Source organism: Eupeodes corollae, chromosome 3 (genome assembly GCF_945859685.1).
Source record: "Eupeodes corollae chromosome 3, idEupCoro1.1, whole genome shotgun sequence".
Taxonomy (NCBI): Eukaryota; Metazoa; Arthropoda; class Insecta; order Diptera; family Syrphidae; genus Eupeodes; species Eupeodes corollae.
Window position 1 is genome coordinate 53,194,877 of NC_079149.1, and position 17,327 is coordinate 53,212,203.

General features: G+C 34.7%; 1 protein-coding gene across 4 annotated transcripts in view; it reads right to left on the reverse strand.

Annotated features, from left to right (window-relative positions):
- The window catches only part of LOC129952400 (myosin heavy chain, non-muscle), a 108,918-nt gene that overhangs the window by 9,169 nt on the left and 82,422 nt on the right, over nucleotides 1-17,327 (reverse strand). For 3 of the 4 annotated variants that reach the window (XM_056064960.1, XM_056064956.1, XM_056064959.1), the window contains exons 6-10: nucleotides 6,321-6,344; nucleotides 6,072-6,095; nucleotides 3,301-3,393; nucleotides 389-3,128; nucleotides 18-322 (exon numbers count right to left, since the gene is read on the reverse strand). In XM_056064960.1, the coding sequence (XP_055920935.1) occupies nucleotides 18-322; nucleotides 389-3,128; nucleotides 3,301-3,393; nucleotides 6,072-6,095; nucleotides 6,321-6,344 (3,186 nt within the window). The remainder of the gene's footprint in view (nucleotides 1-17; nucleotides 323-388; nucleotides 3,129-3,300; nucleotides 3,394-6,071; nucleotides 6,096-6,320; nucleotides 6,345-17,327) is intronic. The other variant, XM_056064958.1, reaches the window with a different exon arrangement.

Here is a 17,327-nt window from a genome sequence, read left to right on the forward strand (position 1 = left end):
CAAACAAATGAACCTACCTGCATTTCAGCGATCTGTTGCTCTGCTTGTTTCCGACGACGATCATTCTCTTGTCTCGAACTGCTAACAATTCGTAGTTCAGTAGTTAAATCGGCATTCTCAGCTTCCAAAGTACCCTTAGTTTTTTCCAGCACCGTTTTAGCCTTGCGCAAGTTCTCCAGCTGATCGTTAATTGCATTGAGTTCTTGTGAGTGCTTATGACGCATCTCGGCCAGTAATCCTTCATGGTTGACTGTCTCATCTTCGAGATTCTTTTTAAGGCTGGCAAGCTCCTGCTCACGTTTTGAACGAAGTTCTTGTTGAGCTAAGATTTTCATTAAAAAAAATCATTATTTTACAAAAAAAAATTAAGAAACGCTCATTAACTTACCGGCAGTTGTATCTAGAGAATCCAAAAGTTCATTCTTGAGAGCTTCTAGTTCTTCACCCAAGTCACGTCTAATTTTCTCCGCCTTAGCACGAGCGCCTTTCTCAGCTTCAAGATCTTCCTGAATTTCAGCCAACTGTGACTCAAGTTCTCTCTGAGCTTTTTGGGCGGCTGCTTTGCTCGCAGATTCTTCGTCGATTCGCATCAGAGTTTGAGTGAGTTCATCTTCGCGCTTAGAAAGCTGCGTTTGTAACTCTTCAATTTGAATTCGGCGTTCGTTGAGTTGTTCTTTTAGATCAGCAACTTCGGTTTCTATTTTTCGCTTAGAACGGTCTGATTCCTGGCGTTGTTGCTGATCTTTGATAAGACGTTCTTCAAGTTCACTAATTGTGGCTTCATGCTTTGCTTTCAGCTTTGCTAAATGTTTAGCTTTCTCTTCTTCTTCGGCGAGGGTCTGAGACAAATCATTGGCACGTTCTTCCAGCAGTTTCTTTTCCTTGAGTAACTTTTGGTTTTGATCATCAGTTAGGGCAAGATCTTCTTCGTATTTCTTAATTTTTCCGTCCAGTTGCACCTTCTCAAGTTGTAACTTCTGCCTAGCAGCTTCCTCTTCTTCTAATTGCTCTTCCAAGTCTTGAATGTTGACCTCAAGCTTTTTCTTATCATTTCCCAGAGCGAGAACACGTTCTTCTTCCTCTTCAATTCGAGCTTCAAGCTCTTGCATCATGTCCTCGAGTTCTTGTTTTCTTGCCATCAACCTTGAACGACCCTCTTCAGCTTCGGCACAGAGTTCAATTTCGGCTTGAAGTTGTTCAGCCAAGGCAGTTTTTTCTTCATTCGCTTGTTGCCATTTTTTCTCATATTCCAATGTGCTTTTATTTAAGCTCTCCAATTTTTCACGAACCTGCTTTAATTCATCTTCCTTCTGCACAAGTTTCTCCTCCTGCTTGGTGACCTCCAACAGTGGTTTAACTTTCGTGTACAAACGCCACCATTGCCAGTTACGAAGCTTTAAGTAGGCTGCACAGTTTCTCTGAATAATTCTTATGGCATTCAATTGCTGCAAACGTTTTTGGTAGTTCCGCCTTGCGAGGAATCCCCTGCAGAATGCTTGGAAGTTCACAATCAGGTCCGTGATTTTATAATCACGCTCTTCTTCTAAATGAGCCAGTACACCAGCTCGGAAGAAAATCTTCGACTGTCCAACACGGAACAAATTTGAATCCAATTCCAAAGCTTGGATCATTTTTTCGCAGGCCTTTTTGCCATCCATGAATCCCTTGGGAATAACATTTGGCGTCAGAAGTTCGTAACGCTGACGGAATTCCTGGAAAGGAATTCTATTGGGGAAACCTTGACGACAGATTCGAATACCCTCCAATACACCATTGCAACGCAATTGGTCCAGCACAAGTGGAGCATCAATTTTTCCAGCACGCTTTTCATGATTTGGGATTATGCACCGCACGAAGTTAGGATTTGTGTTACGCAGTGTGTCCATCAACTTAGCCAGTTGTTCTTTGTACAAATGCGAGACAGTACGGAACATACCCTTGCGAGTTCGTGCACCGAATTGTGTGTCGGTAAGAGCCTGTTGGGCCATACCCACAATTTCTGCATCCTTCCAGATCTGTACAACGAATGGATCTTGTGAGGTCTGTAACAATGATACAATATTTTCGTTGAGGGGATCCATGTTCTTCATCAACCATTTGACTGCCGAATAGTCAACCTTGCCAGCGTAATGCATAATCGCATAATCAGCAACGCCACGGAAGTCCGTCTTTAAGAATTTAGGATGCATAGAATGTGCCGAAACCAACTTCTCAACGAAAGTTTTATCTGTTGCCTTAGGGAACCAACATTCCTCATCAAGAAGAGCCATAATTCCACCAGGTTTATCAATCAGGTCAATAGTCGGCTGCAAGTCAAGACCAAAGTCAATGAATTTCCATTCAATTCCCTCGCGTTGGTACTCCTCTTGCTCCAGAATAAACATAGTGTGATTGAACAACTGCTGGAGTTTCTCGTTTGTGTAATTAATACACAACTGCTCGAAGGAGTTGAGTTCGAATATTTCAAAACCAGCCATATCGAGAATACCAATAAAGGAAGCACCCTGGCGTTTGGTTCTATCTAGAGAACGATTGATACGAGTCACCAACCACTTGAACATTCGTTCGTAGCAGGCTTTGGCAATCGCTTCTACAGCAAACTCTACTTGCTCCTTGGTCTGAGCTTTGGTCACAAAATCACGACCAACCTTAATACGTGGCGTAAGGAAAGCTCGAGTCATATCAGTCACATTAAGACCCAGTAGATGAGCAATCTTTTGCGCTACCGTATTATCAGGTAACGTTGCCTGATCATTGTTACGCTCTTGGCGGAATTTCATGCAACCAAATAACAACACAGCACTTACAATGCGGAATATCGAATTGAAGTCATCATTGGTCATGCCCATGATGTTCATACTCTTGACGGTCGCTTGGAATTCGGCGTAATCATCAACGCCGGGTACTGGAAGCGAACCATTCGATAGGAATGGATAAGTCTTGATATCATCTAGAATGAATTTATCTCGTTGCTCTGCCGAGGCACCGGCTAACAGCTGATAGAAAATATGGAATGTTCTTTCGTCTTTCGCTTGACGAATGGCACGGGATTTCTCCAATAGATATGTTTCGATGTTAGCTCCAGAAATATAACCAGATGCATCAAAGTTAATGCGAATAAATTTACCCTAAGGAAACAAAAAAAAGAAATTTTAATATTTTACATAGTAATTTAGAAAAAACGAAAAAGCTTTGCTCTTGGAGAAAGTTGCCAAATAATAAATCTTTTCCAGCTTGTAACAATTAATTAGCACGAAAGGTCTTTAACTTGATTAAAAGTATACAAATGTATATACTTACAAATCGAGACGAGTTATCGTTCTTGACGGTCTTAGCATTACCAAATGCTTCTAGAATAGGATTCGCTTGTAACAGTTGTTGCTCCAATTCACCCTGTAAATTGATAAAATTAAATAAACGTTATTTATCGTTACAAACAAAATCAAAAATTCAAACAAATTTAAATAATTATTGTTGCTGCATGCTGTCTTCAACCAAAAAGTTGTGTTCAAAGTAATTATGTACATTTAATTTTAATTATTATTTTATAATTAATTCATCATAATTTTTAAACATGCATTAAAAAGGTGATGTTGTGATGTGTAGTAAGTAGTGAATAAAATATTTAAAAAAAATTTAAAACATGCGAACTTATGTAAGGTTTTCTTAAAAATAAAAATTAAATAAAATAAATTCATTTAAAATTAAAAAAAAAAACTATGCATAAATTATATAACTATGCGGGATGATTTCGGAATTTGATGCGAGTCATAAATATCGTTTGCGTTAAACAAGTGCAGTCTTATTTGTTGTAGCTTCATTTCTGGAAATTTGGAATCTTTTCACGTGAAAACTTAAAAAAAAAATCTATTAAAAAATGATACTATGATTTATATTTTGTATTCATTAAAAGTAAAAAGCCTAGATTAATTCTATGACTTTGGGCAAAAAGGTATTAAGTCAAGACTTATTTACCTAACGCAAAAGAATTGGATTACATTTTTGTTTTCATTTAAGCTTAAATTAAAAAAATAATATTTTCAAATATAATAATTTTTAACTTTTGCCTCACTTAAGACTAATTTAAAAGCTAAGTTGTTGATAATAATTATTAAAAATAAGTGTTTAACTTTAACCGGTCTTTTATTATTTTTTTAATCAATCCATTTATTTGTTTTTCTTTTTCTTTCTTTTCTTGCCATGCAATTATGTAGAATCTTTAACTTAGATACAAAAAATATCATTAAAAATTAAAATGAATTTTGAGAAATAAATAATTTGATTGTTCGAAAATAAAAACGTTCCCTTTGTATAAAAATGACCTACTATATTATTTCTAATTTTCAAAATTCTAAAAAGAACAAACTTTGGTCTGTTTTTGCTTAAAATAAACTTTATTTTTATCTTTTTTAAATATTTTTCAATAAGTTGGCTTAACAACATCAACATACCCATTAATCTTGCCTTAGCTTATTGAGAAACGTCTTAAGTTAAGAACAAAAAAGCTATAAGGATACAAGAAGGGTTTAAATCTTATTTTCACTTTGCTGAAATGACTTTTCTACATTTGAACCTTTAAATCGTTTGATGTTAGAATGGTAGTCACAGGTTTCTCTCATCTCTATTTACCAACTTATACTCTCACCTCCCTGTGGTGAACATTGGGTTCCAACCCCTGTGGATATTAACCCAGGATAACAAACGAGAGAGGGGGGAGAGGTACACTACAAGATGGAATCAACAGAGGCGTCTATAGTTATAGTTAGGTTGGACCATATTATAAGTCATTACGTCATTGAACGAAGCAAATTGACAGGTTCAGATGCGACTTGAAAGTAAGGCTTATTAGAAAGGTGACTGGAAAGTTAGCCAAGCAAAATCTCCCTTACTATTAAGTCAAGTCTACTTATGTACATATGTCAAAGTGTCAGCTGATCATGTTTTTCTAATTTAACTGAAAATTTAAACTTAATAATTCTGTGATTTGTTTATTTAGTACACCATTATATTTAAAGTTTTGTTGAAAAGGGTTTCTTGTCATTTTGGAAATAGAATAAGGACTTTCGCTTTTCAATACAAAACAACATATGATTGATTTGTTACCTGTGTAATAATGTTGTTGGTAGTTTCTTTAAATAAAATAAGTCATGTGAAGTTCTAAGTTTGAAATTACCGACATATAAAATATTAAATAGTTGCCTTTTGGGTTAAAAAAATTAATGACTAAAAGTTTAGTATCTTATGTCGTCTGAACCTGCCCAATGTAAACTTTTCGATTTCGATTTAAAATGCATAAATTTTAAATGTCAAAAGATGACAGCTTCAAATGTGACACCTTCCCAAATAGAGGCCTATTCAAAATAATCTTTGAAGTTCGACAGAACTAGAACAAGACATGTTCATTGATTTAAATTTATTATATGAAGTTCGACAGAATTTTTTAGAAAAATGCAAGTTTGACAGATACCAAAGAAAAACAAGTAATTTTCGAGTATCAGAAAAAAAAAATATGTATGATGCCTTCAGGTTACTTGTACTTTTGGTTTTTAAAACAAAATAATAATTGATCAATTTTAATTTTTTCACAGACGATTTCTTTAACAAAAAATACACAATTTCATTCAATTCGAACAAAAAAAAAAGAACATAATTTAAAATATATTTTTTAACGAAATACCTTTCCGAAACCCTTAAAATCTCCAAGTTCTTCATTACACTCAATAACATTGTCATTTCTTGAACATAATTTGGTATGATTTATTTCTCCTGCCGAAACACTCTGAATGTTACATTGAATTTTTAAATTTTGTTTCATGTTAACTTGTAGATTCTGAAAGGGCAAATTTTGTTTTGTATATTTTTTTTTTGTTGCTGGATGGTTAAAAAATGTCACAGTTAGATTTAAGTAAATGCGTACAAATTAAAATGTTTAATTTTTATGCTTCAAACATGTGCATTTCTAAATAAAATTATAACAATAATTTATTTAACAAAAGAAATAATAATTATATATATTTATCTGTACAATAATTCGAAACGAAAAATAAAACATATCTTATAAAATACTTTACCGCAAATGTTTCAGCATTATGACTCTAGGTATATGGAAATTAATTTTGGATGTTGCGTTGGGTTTTTATTCACATTTTTATATATTTTTTTTTTATTATTTTAGTAGTAGAATAGCAGAAATAAGTATAAAAGAATATTTGTGAATGAATTAGTTAAGTTTTCAAGCTATATTATATTTATTTATATTATTTAATGGTAGTATTAAGTTTTTACAGTTTATACAATTTTTAAAAGGATAGTGTACTTACAATAATCAAAGCCGGGTGTGGTCCCTGTGTTTCCAAAATGTATCCAGCAAATATATGAAAATAAAAAAAAAATATTGACATTAATAATAATATTCAATAAACAATATAAAAAAAATGATTTTCTTTTTAAAAAAAGGTATATTTGTTTGATTGTTTCTTATTTATATCTAATAGTATTCCATGAAAAAATATTAGCGAACCCATAAAGATTTATTAATAGGCTTAAGCAACATCTTCTTTTAACTTGCAATTAAGGGCGGATCCAGACTCTAATGAAGGGTCACACGCTTAACTTATAGACAAGTTTTTACTTTCCGCTTAAAGATGTTCTTTAAAGGAGGCTAACAAAATTAAAATAACATAATGTGCATCTTAAACTTATACGAGGGTTGCTATTTATATTTCTGGCCTAATAATGAAAAAAAACAAAGAACTTCGATTAAAATTGGTTTTATTGTTTTCCAAAATATTCTCCATGAAGAGCAATGCGTTTGAACCAATTTTCGTAGCACTTTTTCCACTTCGATTGAGGTGTACCTCCAAAACATAGTTTTTGAATGCATCATCGGCTTCTTCATGGGCCAAAAAACGGTGTCCGCCCATTTTTCTTTAACGTGCGGTAATAAAAAGAAGTCATTAGGTGCCAAATCAGGACTATACGGCGGATGACCCAATAATTCGATGTTTTGGCTAGTCAAAAACTCTTTTGTTTGAGCCGATGTGTGAGAGCTTGCATTGTCATGATGAAGAATGATCGCCTCTTTTTCGAATTTCTCCGATGACTTCTGGCAAACAAATTGTCGTATACCATTCAGAATTGACCCACTTGCGTTGCTCTAACGCTACTGTTGACACGTGACCGGTAAGGCCTAAGACACAGGCAACCATTTGCTTTGATGTGCTTCTTCCGCGAACAACTTTTGTTGGATTTGGCTCATCTTGGAAGACCCATAAAGTCGATTGCTGTTTTTTAATTTCGGGCTCATACGCATAGATCCATGATTCGTCACCTGTGTAGATATTATACACAGCCTTTGATGCACCTTGTCCCTATTTTTTCACCATTTCTTTGCACCAATCGACACGAGCCTTCTTTTGGGCGTTTGTCAGATTATGCGGGATCCAACGCGAACAAATCTTTTTACGGCCAAATTTTCATGTAATAACTTATTGATGCCAGTCATACTAAAGCCTAAAGATGACTCTATTTCACGGTAGCAAGATAGACATGTTAGATCAGGCTTTATCAGTTCATGCACAGCATCTATATTTTGTGGCACAACAATCGATTTTGGGCGACCTTCACGGAACGACCATGATTGAATTCGTTATACCAGTTTTTTAGAGTGCTATAAGATGGTGCTTTATCACTGTAGAAAGAATTAAGTTCAGCGCTGCACTCTTGTCTTGATAATCCACGTCGCACGAAAATGTTCAAAAGTTAATTCCATTTTTTGCCCGAGATGCATTTTTCAAGTTACTGTCAACAACACAACTCGCAACAATGAAACATGTTCCGTAGAAGGTTATGGTTAAAAATGTCAAAATTTCCATTAAAAATGACAGATAGCGCCTGGCAACATGTACTGTTACTTAGGCTATAGATATAAGTAGCAACCATCGTTTTACATTTCAAGGGCTAAAGTGACAACTTTAGTTATTAAATTATTTTAGAACGCTTTTGTCTAGCAAGGTACAGTCTAACTATTTAGTTTAGTAGACTTTCATCATATGAAAGCATTCCAAGATTCTAACAGTTTTCTAAATATGCCATATTTAAGAGCAAAACACAGAAGTTTAGAGGGTTTGTATTGCTATCATGGAGAAATGTAAGAAATTATTTTGAAACTTTGATTTCTTCCAAAAAGAATATATCCTTTTCTGTTGTCAATTATATTAATGCGAAAAACGCAACAAAAATTCAAAAACCCAGAAAATGAGAAAAAATCTGATATAATGAATTTTTTTTTGACGTAGTTTTTTCGGACTCAATTTTCGGGAGTCTATTATTACTATCACTCTGCTTACTCGTAGATTAGAGCTGATGCTAGAAAATATTTTGATCTTAAGGGGGTCATCCCATGTGATGGGATCAAAAAATCGATTTTTTTTATTCATAAATTGCTAGTTTAATATGTCTTGAATACAAAGCCGTTTTAGAGATACGACTTCGGGCTGTTAAAAAAGATAAAAAAAATTAAGGAATCGGTGGAAAAGGACCAGGTAAACTTACTGTTAAAGTTATTCAGGATTCTTTATTGAAGGTTTTGAAGGTAATTTGAAAGAAATTTCGGTTATGGGATGCCCTTTAGGCCGCGAAGCCCCTTTTTATGTTGAGAAACGTGATGACAAGCAAATCTTACGTTCTGAGCAGCGCGTAAGTGATGCCGTTAAACAGAGCTGAACAATCTGCTTTGAAAGAGATTCAAGAAGAAGAGGAAGGAATACTCTATCGACCAGGCATCGCCGATTGAAAGGTTTGTTGATATTTTCATAGTTAAGAGGACTAGTTTTTCTCAAATCTGTGTTTTTCGTATCTCAAAAACGGCTTGACCGAATGACTTGAAATTTGATGGGTTGGATTCAGCACATTTAAACGTATGGAATGAAATGCCTCCCAAAAGTCCAATTTTTGGTATATTCATTTGATGATGTTCATTCTATGCATTTAGGCTCACAGATTAAAACGCCGTTTACTTTTTTTGTTTTAGATAAGCCAATCAGCCGGAGAAAAATGTTGGGTTCTTGAATTTGAGGAAATAAGTACATTTAAGTACATAATTTCTGTGAATATAAATAAAAACAAACTAAGGTATACAAATAAGCTGGATAGAAATTTTTGTGTGGCAGTCACAAATTATACGTTTCAGAATCTCTTTTCAGTTCTCAAGAGATTCAAAGCTTTTATATAGAGATATGAAACGTGCATTGTGTTTTTCGTATAGCCATTACTTTAACAAAAGTATCACTTTTGTTTTTGGGACATTTATATTCTTGAAATTCGTTTTTAAATCTCAGTTCTCATTTCAAAATGTAGATCTCTTTAATTTGTTACGATCTTAAAAGGCAATACCTGCAAAATTAATTTGACATGACATTTTCGATCATCAAAAATCATCATCAATTTGAAAATTTGACCATCGACAAGAGCTTGCATTGAAAGAAAATATTATTAAATCAGTTGGTTAAGTTCTTGAGAAAATTTGAAAACAAAATAACCGCTTTATGAGTGGTACCGTTCTGGATATGTTTTTCTTTTTGAAAGAAGCCGAATTAAGAAAAAAATCGGTTCATTTCTGAAAAAATCGAATTTTCGAATTTACACCAAAAAATGTGTGTAATTTGTGACTGCTGTTATTTTTAGAATTAAGAAATGAAAAAAAAAAACGCCCTAAGCTAATCGGCTTACAGTCCTATCAATCAACTATCAATTATTTGATAATTTCTATCAATTTATTGATAATTTGGTATTATGAGTATCAAATGATAATTTTTCACCCATTGTCAATACTAATCAACATACTATTGTGAATAGGTTTTGTTTGGTGTTTGGTTTTTGGTGTTTGACGTTTGTCATTTATGTTGAGTTCTTGTGTTTTGGTCTACAAATAATTTATGTTTATGTTTTTTGTTTAGTTTTTGTAATATGTATCTTGTTTTGTTATACATAAATTGTTTTTGAAAACAAACAATAAAATGATAAAACAACAGATTTTTAATTTTGTGATGCATTTTTTTTATTTATTCGGTTTGCATGAATCTTGCTATTGAATCGCTTATCCAACTGCTTTCAGTGAACATTGCAGAATCATCTAACATATCATAATTTCCAAGAACATTTTCGGATTCCTCTTCGATAGCTTCAGGATTTTCCAATCTATACTTTACACAAATATTATGAAGGGCTGCACAGTGGGTTGAAGCATCTCGTAATGCTGTTTATTTTAGCTTGCACGATAAACCTTCGTTCCTCAGTACAATTGCCTTCAAACAACAATTTTAGTGAAGGCATTTCGTTCTTCAATTTGTATATTGAATAAAAACTCATAAATACTTTTATAAATCGTATTAAAATTACAATTCTTTACCATTTATAAGATGAAATTGAAGGCTAGTTTCAGGAATTTAAAGCAGCCTAATATCAAATTGAAGATCTCTTATTCAAGGTTTCTTCTTACAAACCTGAATATTTGCTCTGATTTAAAACATTTAAAACAGCAAACCACTTTTTGGCGAATGTAGTAAAAATTACTAACAAATCTTTACTCATAAAACTTAACTGTATAAGCTTTATGGCTCATATGACCCCTCCCCTGATAGTCCATTGGTCAAACTTTGATGAATATGTGCAAAGTTTTTGGAATAGGGCTGAATGTCAGGTTTCATATTATGTTCTTGGTCCAGCCCTCAGTTAAAAGTGGTACTTTTTGCAACAAAGTTTAGAAAGTAAAATCCAAATTTTGTTTTCATATACAAAAAATAAAAAATATAATAGGGGTCATATATAAATTATCGCCTAGGGGCAAGATCATAACCTCTACGCCCCCCCCCCCCTCCTGGATCCGTCATTGCTTGCAACACATAGGAATTAGGTTGATATATTGCAAATTTTTAATTCGTACAAAATTTCGAAATCGAGTTTTACAAACATTACGATGGTAGAGAAGTCGAAGAAAGTGGGTCCCGCAATTCCGCAATGTCCTTTTTCCTTCAGACAGAACCAAAAAATTGAAAATTCGTATTTACTCAAAAGCAAACCGAGATTTTTATGAAATTTTTTCAAAAATTATATTTCAAAATCTTCGAAGGTCGTCAGTTGGTCAAAACAAATAAATCCTTTATGAATCAAGAGCTTAACTTGAAAATTAATTGAAACAAAATACTGATAGGTCGTAAATGTTAGTGTTTTGGTGAAAAAGCTTGTGAGCATTCATGAAAGATGTGATACAAAAAAAAAGAATTGATTAGGTTTGAATTGGAAATTATAAATAAATAATTTAGGTGGAGCAAAAGTTCGTTGAGAACAAGGACCTAGTGACTTACAACTCTCAACTATTCCTGTGTGTGATAATTTTTATCAGGGATAGAGAAACAGATAATTTGAGAAAACACTTGGGTGATATGTCAATTCCTCGCAAGATGCAGTGCCCGTGAAAAAAAAACTTTAGAATGTACAGGCAGGGATTGAACCTAAGACCTCTGGCATGAAAGTCCAACGCACTTACCATTATGCCCAGGTACCACAGTAGTGGAAATTAGTAAGCCAAAAAAAAAACATTGATTCTTCTTAAGCCCAGTAGAAACAATATCTGTAGTACTCGTGGCGGGGTGGTTAGTAGGTACGACTATCATTCCAGAGGTCTTGACTTGCCTGTGTAACCTAAGAAGCATTGCCTCTTGTGAACAATCTTCCAATAGTAATTCTTGTCATGAAATGTGCTTTCTCAAAATTCTCCATCTCTGACATGACTCGGCACACAGTAATGGTTAAGGTTTGTAAGTCTAACTATCAATCAAATTTACTTATGTCAAAATGACAGTTGATCGTGTTTTATCATTCAACTGAAAGCTGAACTTTATTACTCTATGATTTATTTATTTTCTGCACAATTCCATTTAATGTTTTGTTTAAAAAGGTTCCTTGGCAAATTGCAAAAGAAAATCTTGATGGACTTGTAGCTTGCCTGACGAGTGTTTTGTAGACAGTAATGTTTTTGGTAGTTTTTGTATGATGAACTGAAAGTAGAGGTTAGTGAAGTAAAGTTGTGGGTTTAAAATGTGTGACACATGAAAAAAATAAACTACAATTACCTTAGTCAAAATTTACGTTCAAAGAATTTTGACTGCAAATGAAGTTCCTTATGTTGTCCGAACTTGCAAATCGTTATAAGTCCAAATGTTTTAAATTATTTTAAATTGGTCAACGAAAGACACTTCTTCAGTTTTTTTTCGATTCGGCTTAAAACTGTAGGTCCCCATCATTCGTGACATGACTCGGCACACAGAAATGGGTGAGAGTTGTAAGTCACTAGGCCCTAGTTCTGTACGGATTGTTGCGCCATCTAACTCATATACAAACATATTTGTTTAAGTTACAATATTTTGCAGATAGAAAGACAAGCGAATAGTTGACTTCTGTGTCAAGTTAAAATAAGTTGAGATCCAATTGAAATGTCTAAACTGTCAAGATTCAGTTTTATCTTTTTTGTTTGTCATGGTCTTCATGTCATTATAATAACTCTATTATCCTTGTGACACATTCATCTGCTTGTAAAACAAAAAAGAATCACATATAGTAGAAAAAAAAGCCAGTCACTACTTTTTTTAAAATTTTGTTCAATTAAAACAGCGTACTCGCGAGACTAACTTCCATATATATCGCCCATGGGAACAATTCCATAGCTTAGTTCCATAAGTTTTTTGCTTGCTTTATGAGTTCACGCCATGTTAACCTTTTTTATATGGACTCACTACTGTGTGCATTTCATTATGCTCCAGTCGACAGTCGAAAAAAAAAACATTTATATAGTTTGGTATTTATTAATTGCTTAATTCAGCACAAATATCGGGCAGAGTTGCATATACTGCATAAATGCGTTACTGTTTTTTTTTAGCTAACATGACACAATTGCACGCTCTTCACCTGTTGTATAGCAATGGGGCAGCCATAGCCATCACAACAAATCATTCCAATTTGGTGTTGAAATTTTTAGAAAAATAAAATACTGAAAACCGTGAAAAACCTAGAATTCCAATATGAAAGAGACATTGTAGTTGCGCTGATTGCTGGTACACTATCTCGGTACAGTGTCTCATTATTTAACAACAAATTACATTTGGACAAGATGCCATCTATGGCAAGGACTTTTATTTTGTGCTGGAAAGTGTGTCACATCAACATCGCACACAGCATTATTGTGAATGGTAAATCTTAAAAATACTAATTTTATCCAAATATGGTTGTAGTTTAACTTAGTTTAGACTTCAGAGCTATGAAAAGAGAGTAGTTGTTGGTAATTCAATGATTTTGTCGTGTGGTTCCATGGACCGGCCATATGGTTTGATTTAATTAATTTGAATTTTCAATTACAAAACCTAAAATGTACAAATGGCACCAGTAAATGATTTAATTTTTTAAAACACCATAAATTAAGTGCCAAATTCAAACAATGTTGTTGATGCTAAAATTATTGTTATGACATGACGATGACGGCCTGTTTTCTTGAAACAAAAATTACATCGAAACTTATTTTTATATTGGGCAGGTTCAGACGACAAACGAAGATACTGAAATTAGGCAAATTTATAGAATCTGATTGTGATTGGTCAGTTGCCAAAAAATTGGGCAAGTTCAGTCGACATAAGGGACTTGAAAATAAGGCAAGTTTCTAGTATTGGATTGGCCATCTGCCAAAAAATTTCCTTCCAATTAAGACAACTTTATTGGAAAGTTGACGGGAAAGTTAGCCAACAAAAATGTAATTAACTATCAGTCAAATTTACTTATGTCAAAATGACAGTTGATCGTGTTTTATCATTCAACTCAAAGCTGAAATTTATTACTCTATGATTTATTTATTTTCTGCATAATTCTGTTTGATGTTTTAAATAGTTTTTGATTGGTCAACTAAAACTACTTCTTCAACTTCTATGACTTCTAAGGCTAATTGTCACGAGCGGTTTCTTGGTAAGAAAATACAAATTTATATTAGATTTATGTATATAATAATATTTACTAATACTTTAGTTATTAACAACTAAACTAGTAATAAAATGAAACTATCATTTTATATTATGTACATATAAATAAATATAAAATTTCATTATTTAAATTAAGGCAGATTTAACAAGTTAGATAAAACGAGCAGAAGAGGAGAGAGGAACACCGGCTTCTTAGACGGAAAAAAAAGAATGCATGAGAAGCGCGCGATCGAGGAGATAGAGGGATGTCACAACAGGAATGAGGTTCGTAAATTTTACCAAAAGGTAAAAAAAACCTCCCAAGGGTACCAGTCACGAACCGAAGCCTGTAAAGACGATCAAGGGAACATCGTAGTAGAACCACAGTCGATGCTGAGAATATGGAAAGATCACTTCTCCAAATTATATAACGGCGACGACGAACCGAATTCCGCTGTAAGGGAGATAGAACTACTCAACCTCATCGACGCAGATCAACAATTCCGCCTACCCGACCTTGACGAAGTGAAGATAGCTATATATAAACTTAAGTCAAACAAAGCTGCTGGAGCTGACGGCATCTCTGCCGAACTATTCAAAGCAGCAGGCGATGACTTGGTACGGAGCATGCACCAACTCATCTGCAAAATATGGTCGGAACAAAGCATGCCCGATGAGTGGAATCTCAGCATAGTGTGCCCGATACATTAGAAAGGAGACCCTCTAAACTGCGCCAACTACAAAGGCATCAGTCTCCTTAACATTGCGTATAAGATCCTCTATACCGTATTATGTGAACGTCTGAAGCCATTCGTCAACAACCTGATTGGTCTTTATCAGTGTGGCTTCAGACCAGGAAAGTCCACTATCGACCAAATATTCACACTACGGCAGATCTTGGAAAACACCCAGGAGCTTCAAATCGATACTCACCATCTCTTTATCGATTTTAAAGCCGCGTATGAGAGCATCTATAGGGAAGAGCTCTACAGAGCAATGTCTGTAGTTTTGGCATCCTAGTCAAACTTATCCGTTTGTGCAGAATGTCATGCGACTTCTTGAACATCGTTCTGGAAAGAATTGTGCAAAACTCAACCGTCAACAATAGAGGCACAATCTTCCAAAGATCCATCCAATTACTCGGATACGCAGATGATATTGACATAATTGGAAGATCAAAGCGTGATGTCAGTGGAGCGATTTTGAGCATTGCGACGGAAGCGAAGAAGATGAGTTTAGTGGTCAATGAGGGCAAGACCAAGTATATGCTGTCATAAAAAAAGGACACTGAACGACGACGTCTTGGACAAAACGTCACCATGGAGAGCTATAACTTTGAGGTAGTTAAGGACTTTGTCTACCTAGGCACCGCTATTAATGCAGACAACGACACCAGCGCTGAAATCAAACGAAGAATAACTCTTGCAAATCGCTGCTTCTTTGGACTTAGAAGGCAATTGAGAAGTAAAGTCCTCTTTCGAGTATGTAAAATCACCATCTATAAGACACCCCTCATCCCGGTTCTCATTTATGGCGCTGAGGCCTGGACGCTGTCAAAGAAAGATGAGAACGTCTTAGGATGCTTCGAGAGAAAAATTCTTCGGGTAATTTTTGGTCCCGCACGCATAGATGGAGAATGGAGGAGAAGATATAAGGACGAAATGTGCGGGCTGTACAGCGACACTGACCTAGTTAGCAGAATTAAAGTCCAACGGCTTAGATGGCTAGGTCATGTAGAGCGGATGGACATCAACGCTCGAGCCCGGAAGGTCTTCGAATCCAATCCCGAGGGACGGAGCAGTAGAGGAAGATCGCGACTCAGATGTCGCACTCAGGTGGGAGAGGACCTCAACCAACTTGGCGTGCGAAACTGGAGACAACTAGCTAGGGACCGAGCTGGCTGGAGACGCTTGTTGGTTGAGGCCCAGGTCCGCCCTGGACTGTAGCGCCACCTTAAGTAAGTAAGTGTTATTAACCTGGGAAGCTAATCCCTGATGCAACAAGAGATTGGTTCATTACGACCATAGTTCGTTAGTTCTATGAAAACGCTCATGAAACAAAATGAAATCACGAGAATTACTTCAAGGAACGAGTATACATATTGCAGAAAGTAATGGAGGTCATTTATTTATTTTATGTACAACGACTTTCCAGACTTTATATTTCAAATAACTGGCACCTGGTTTTATAAGGTGGAGTATCTATCCTCCAAAATTTAATTTAAAAAATGCATATCTTTTAAATGTCCTTGTACTTTTTCGATTCGCTCACACGGGTTTTTATAAGTTGGATTCCAAACCGTAGTGAAGTACTCAAGCACTGATCTAACCAAAGAATTAAAAAGGGACTTAAGTGACATTTAATTCTTTAGTGTTTTTCTTATTGAACCCTAGCATTTGATTGGAATTATTGATTATGTAATCTATGTGCGGTAAGGAATGTTTTGAATAGAGTAAAACTCCTAGATCTTCTTTCTGGACCACCCGTTCTAGTTCTGAATCGTTAACAGTGTAATTGAAGTATATAGGTGAACTGATACGGAAACAGGACATAACTTGACATTTAGAGACATTCAAGTGTCACACCAATCAGCCAATTTTTTAAATAAATCATCATTCAACAAAGTACAATCTTGAATAGATTTAGTGGTGCGATACAGTTTATGATCATCCGCTAATAGGAGATCTGATGAATTTTTGAATATGTCAGGAATATCATTGATAAATAATAGTGGTCCCAAATGGCTGCCCTGAGGGACACCAGATAGCATTAAGATCCGTTCCGAAAAATGATCATCAATTTTAACAATTTGAACCCTTCGAGTGAGATAAGATTTTAACCATTTGAAAAGGTTACAGTGGAAAGCAAACTGCAAACGTTTATTCAAAAGAACCTGGTTAACGCGATCGAAAGCTTTGGCAAAATCGGTAAATATAATATCCGTTTGAAAATTTGATTCAAAATTGTTTATTATTTTACTACTCATTAACGATAGATTAGTTACCGTAGATCTTCCAGATATAAAACCAGTTTAAAAAAAATAGGTTATCAAAGACTATGTTTTCAAATAACTTTGGCAGTGTGGATATTTTACAGATGGGTCTATAATTAGCAACATCCTGTTTAGATCCTGACTTAAATACTGGTGTTATGTAAGACAATTTCCAACACTTTAGGAACTGACCCTAAGAAAAAGACAAATTAAAGATGGTCGTCAAAGAGATAGCTAAGGAAGATGCACATTTAAATAATAAAATGGGTGGAATCCTATCAGGACCTTACTTTTTAGTTATATCTAAGTCAAGCAGGGCTGTCATAACTTCTGAA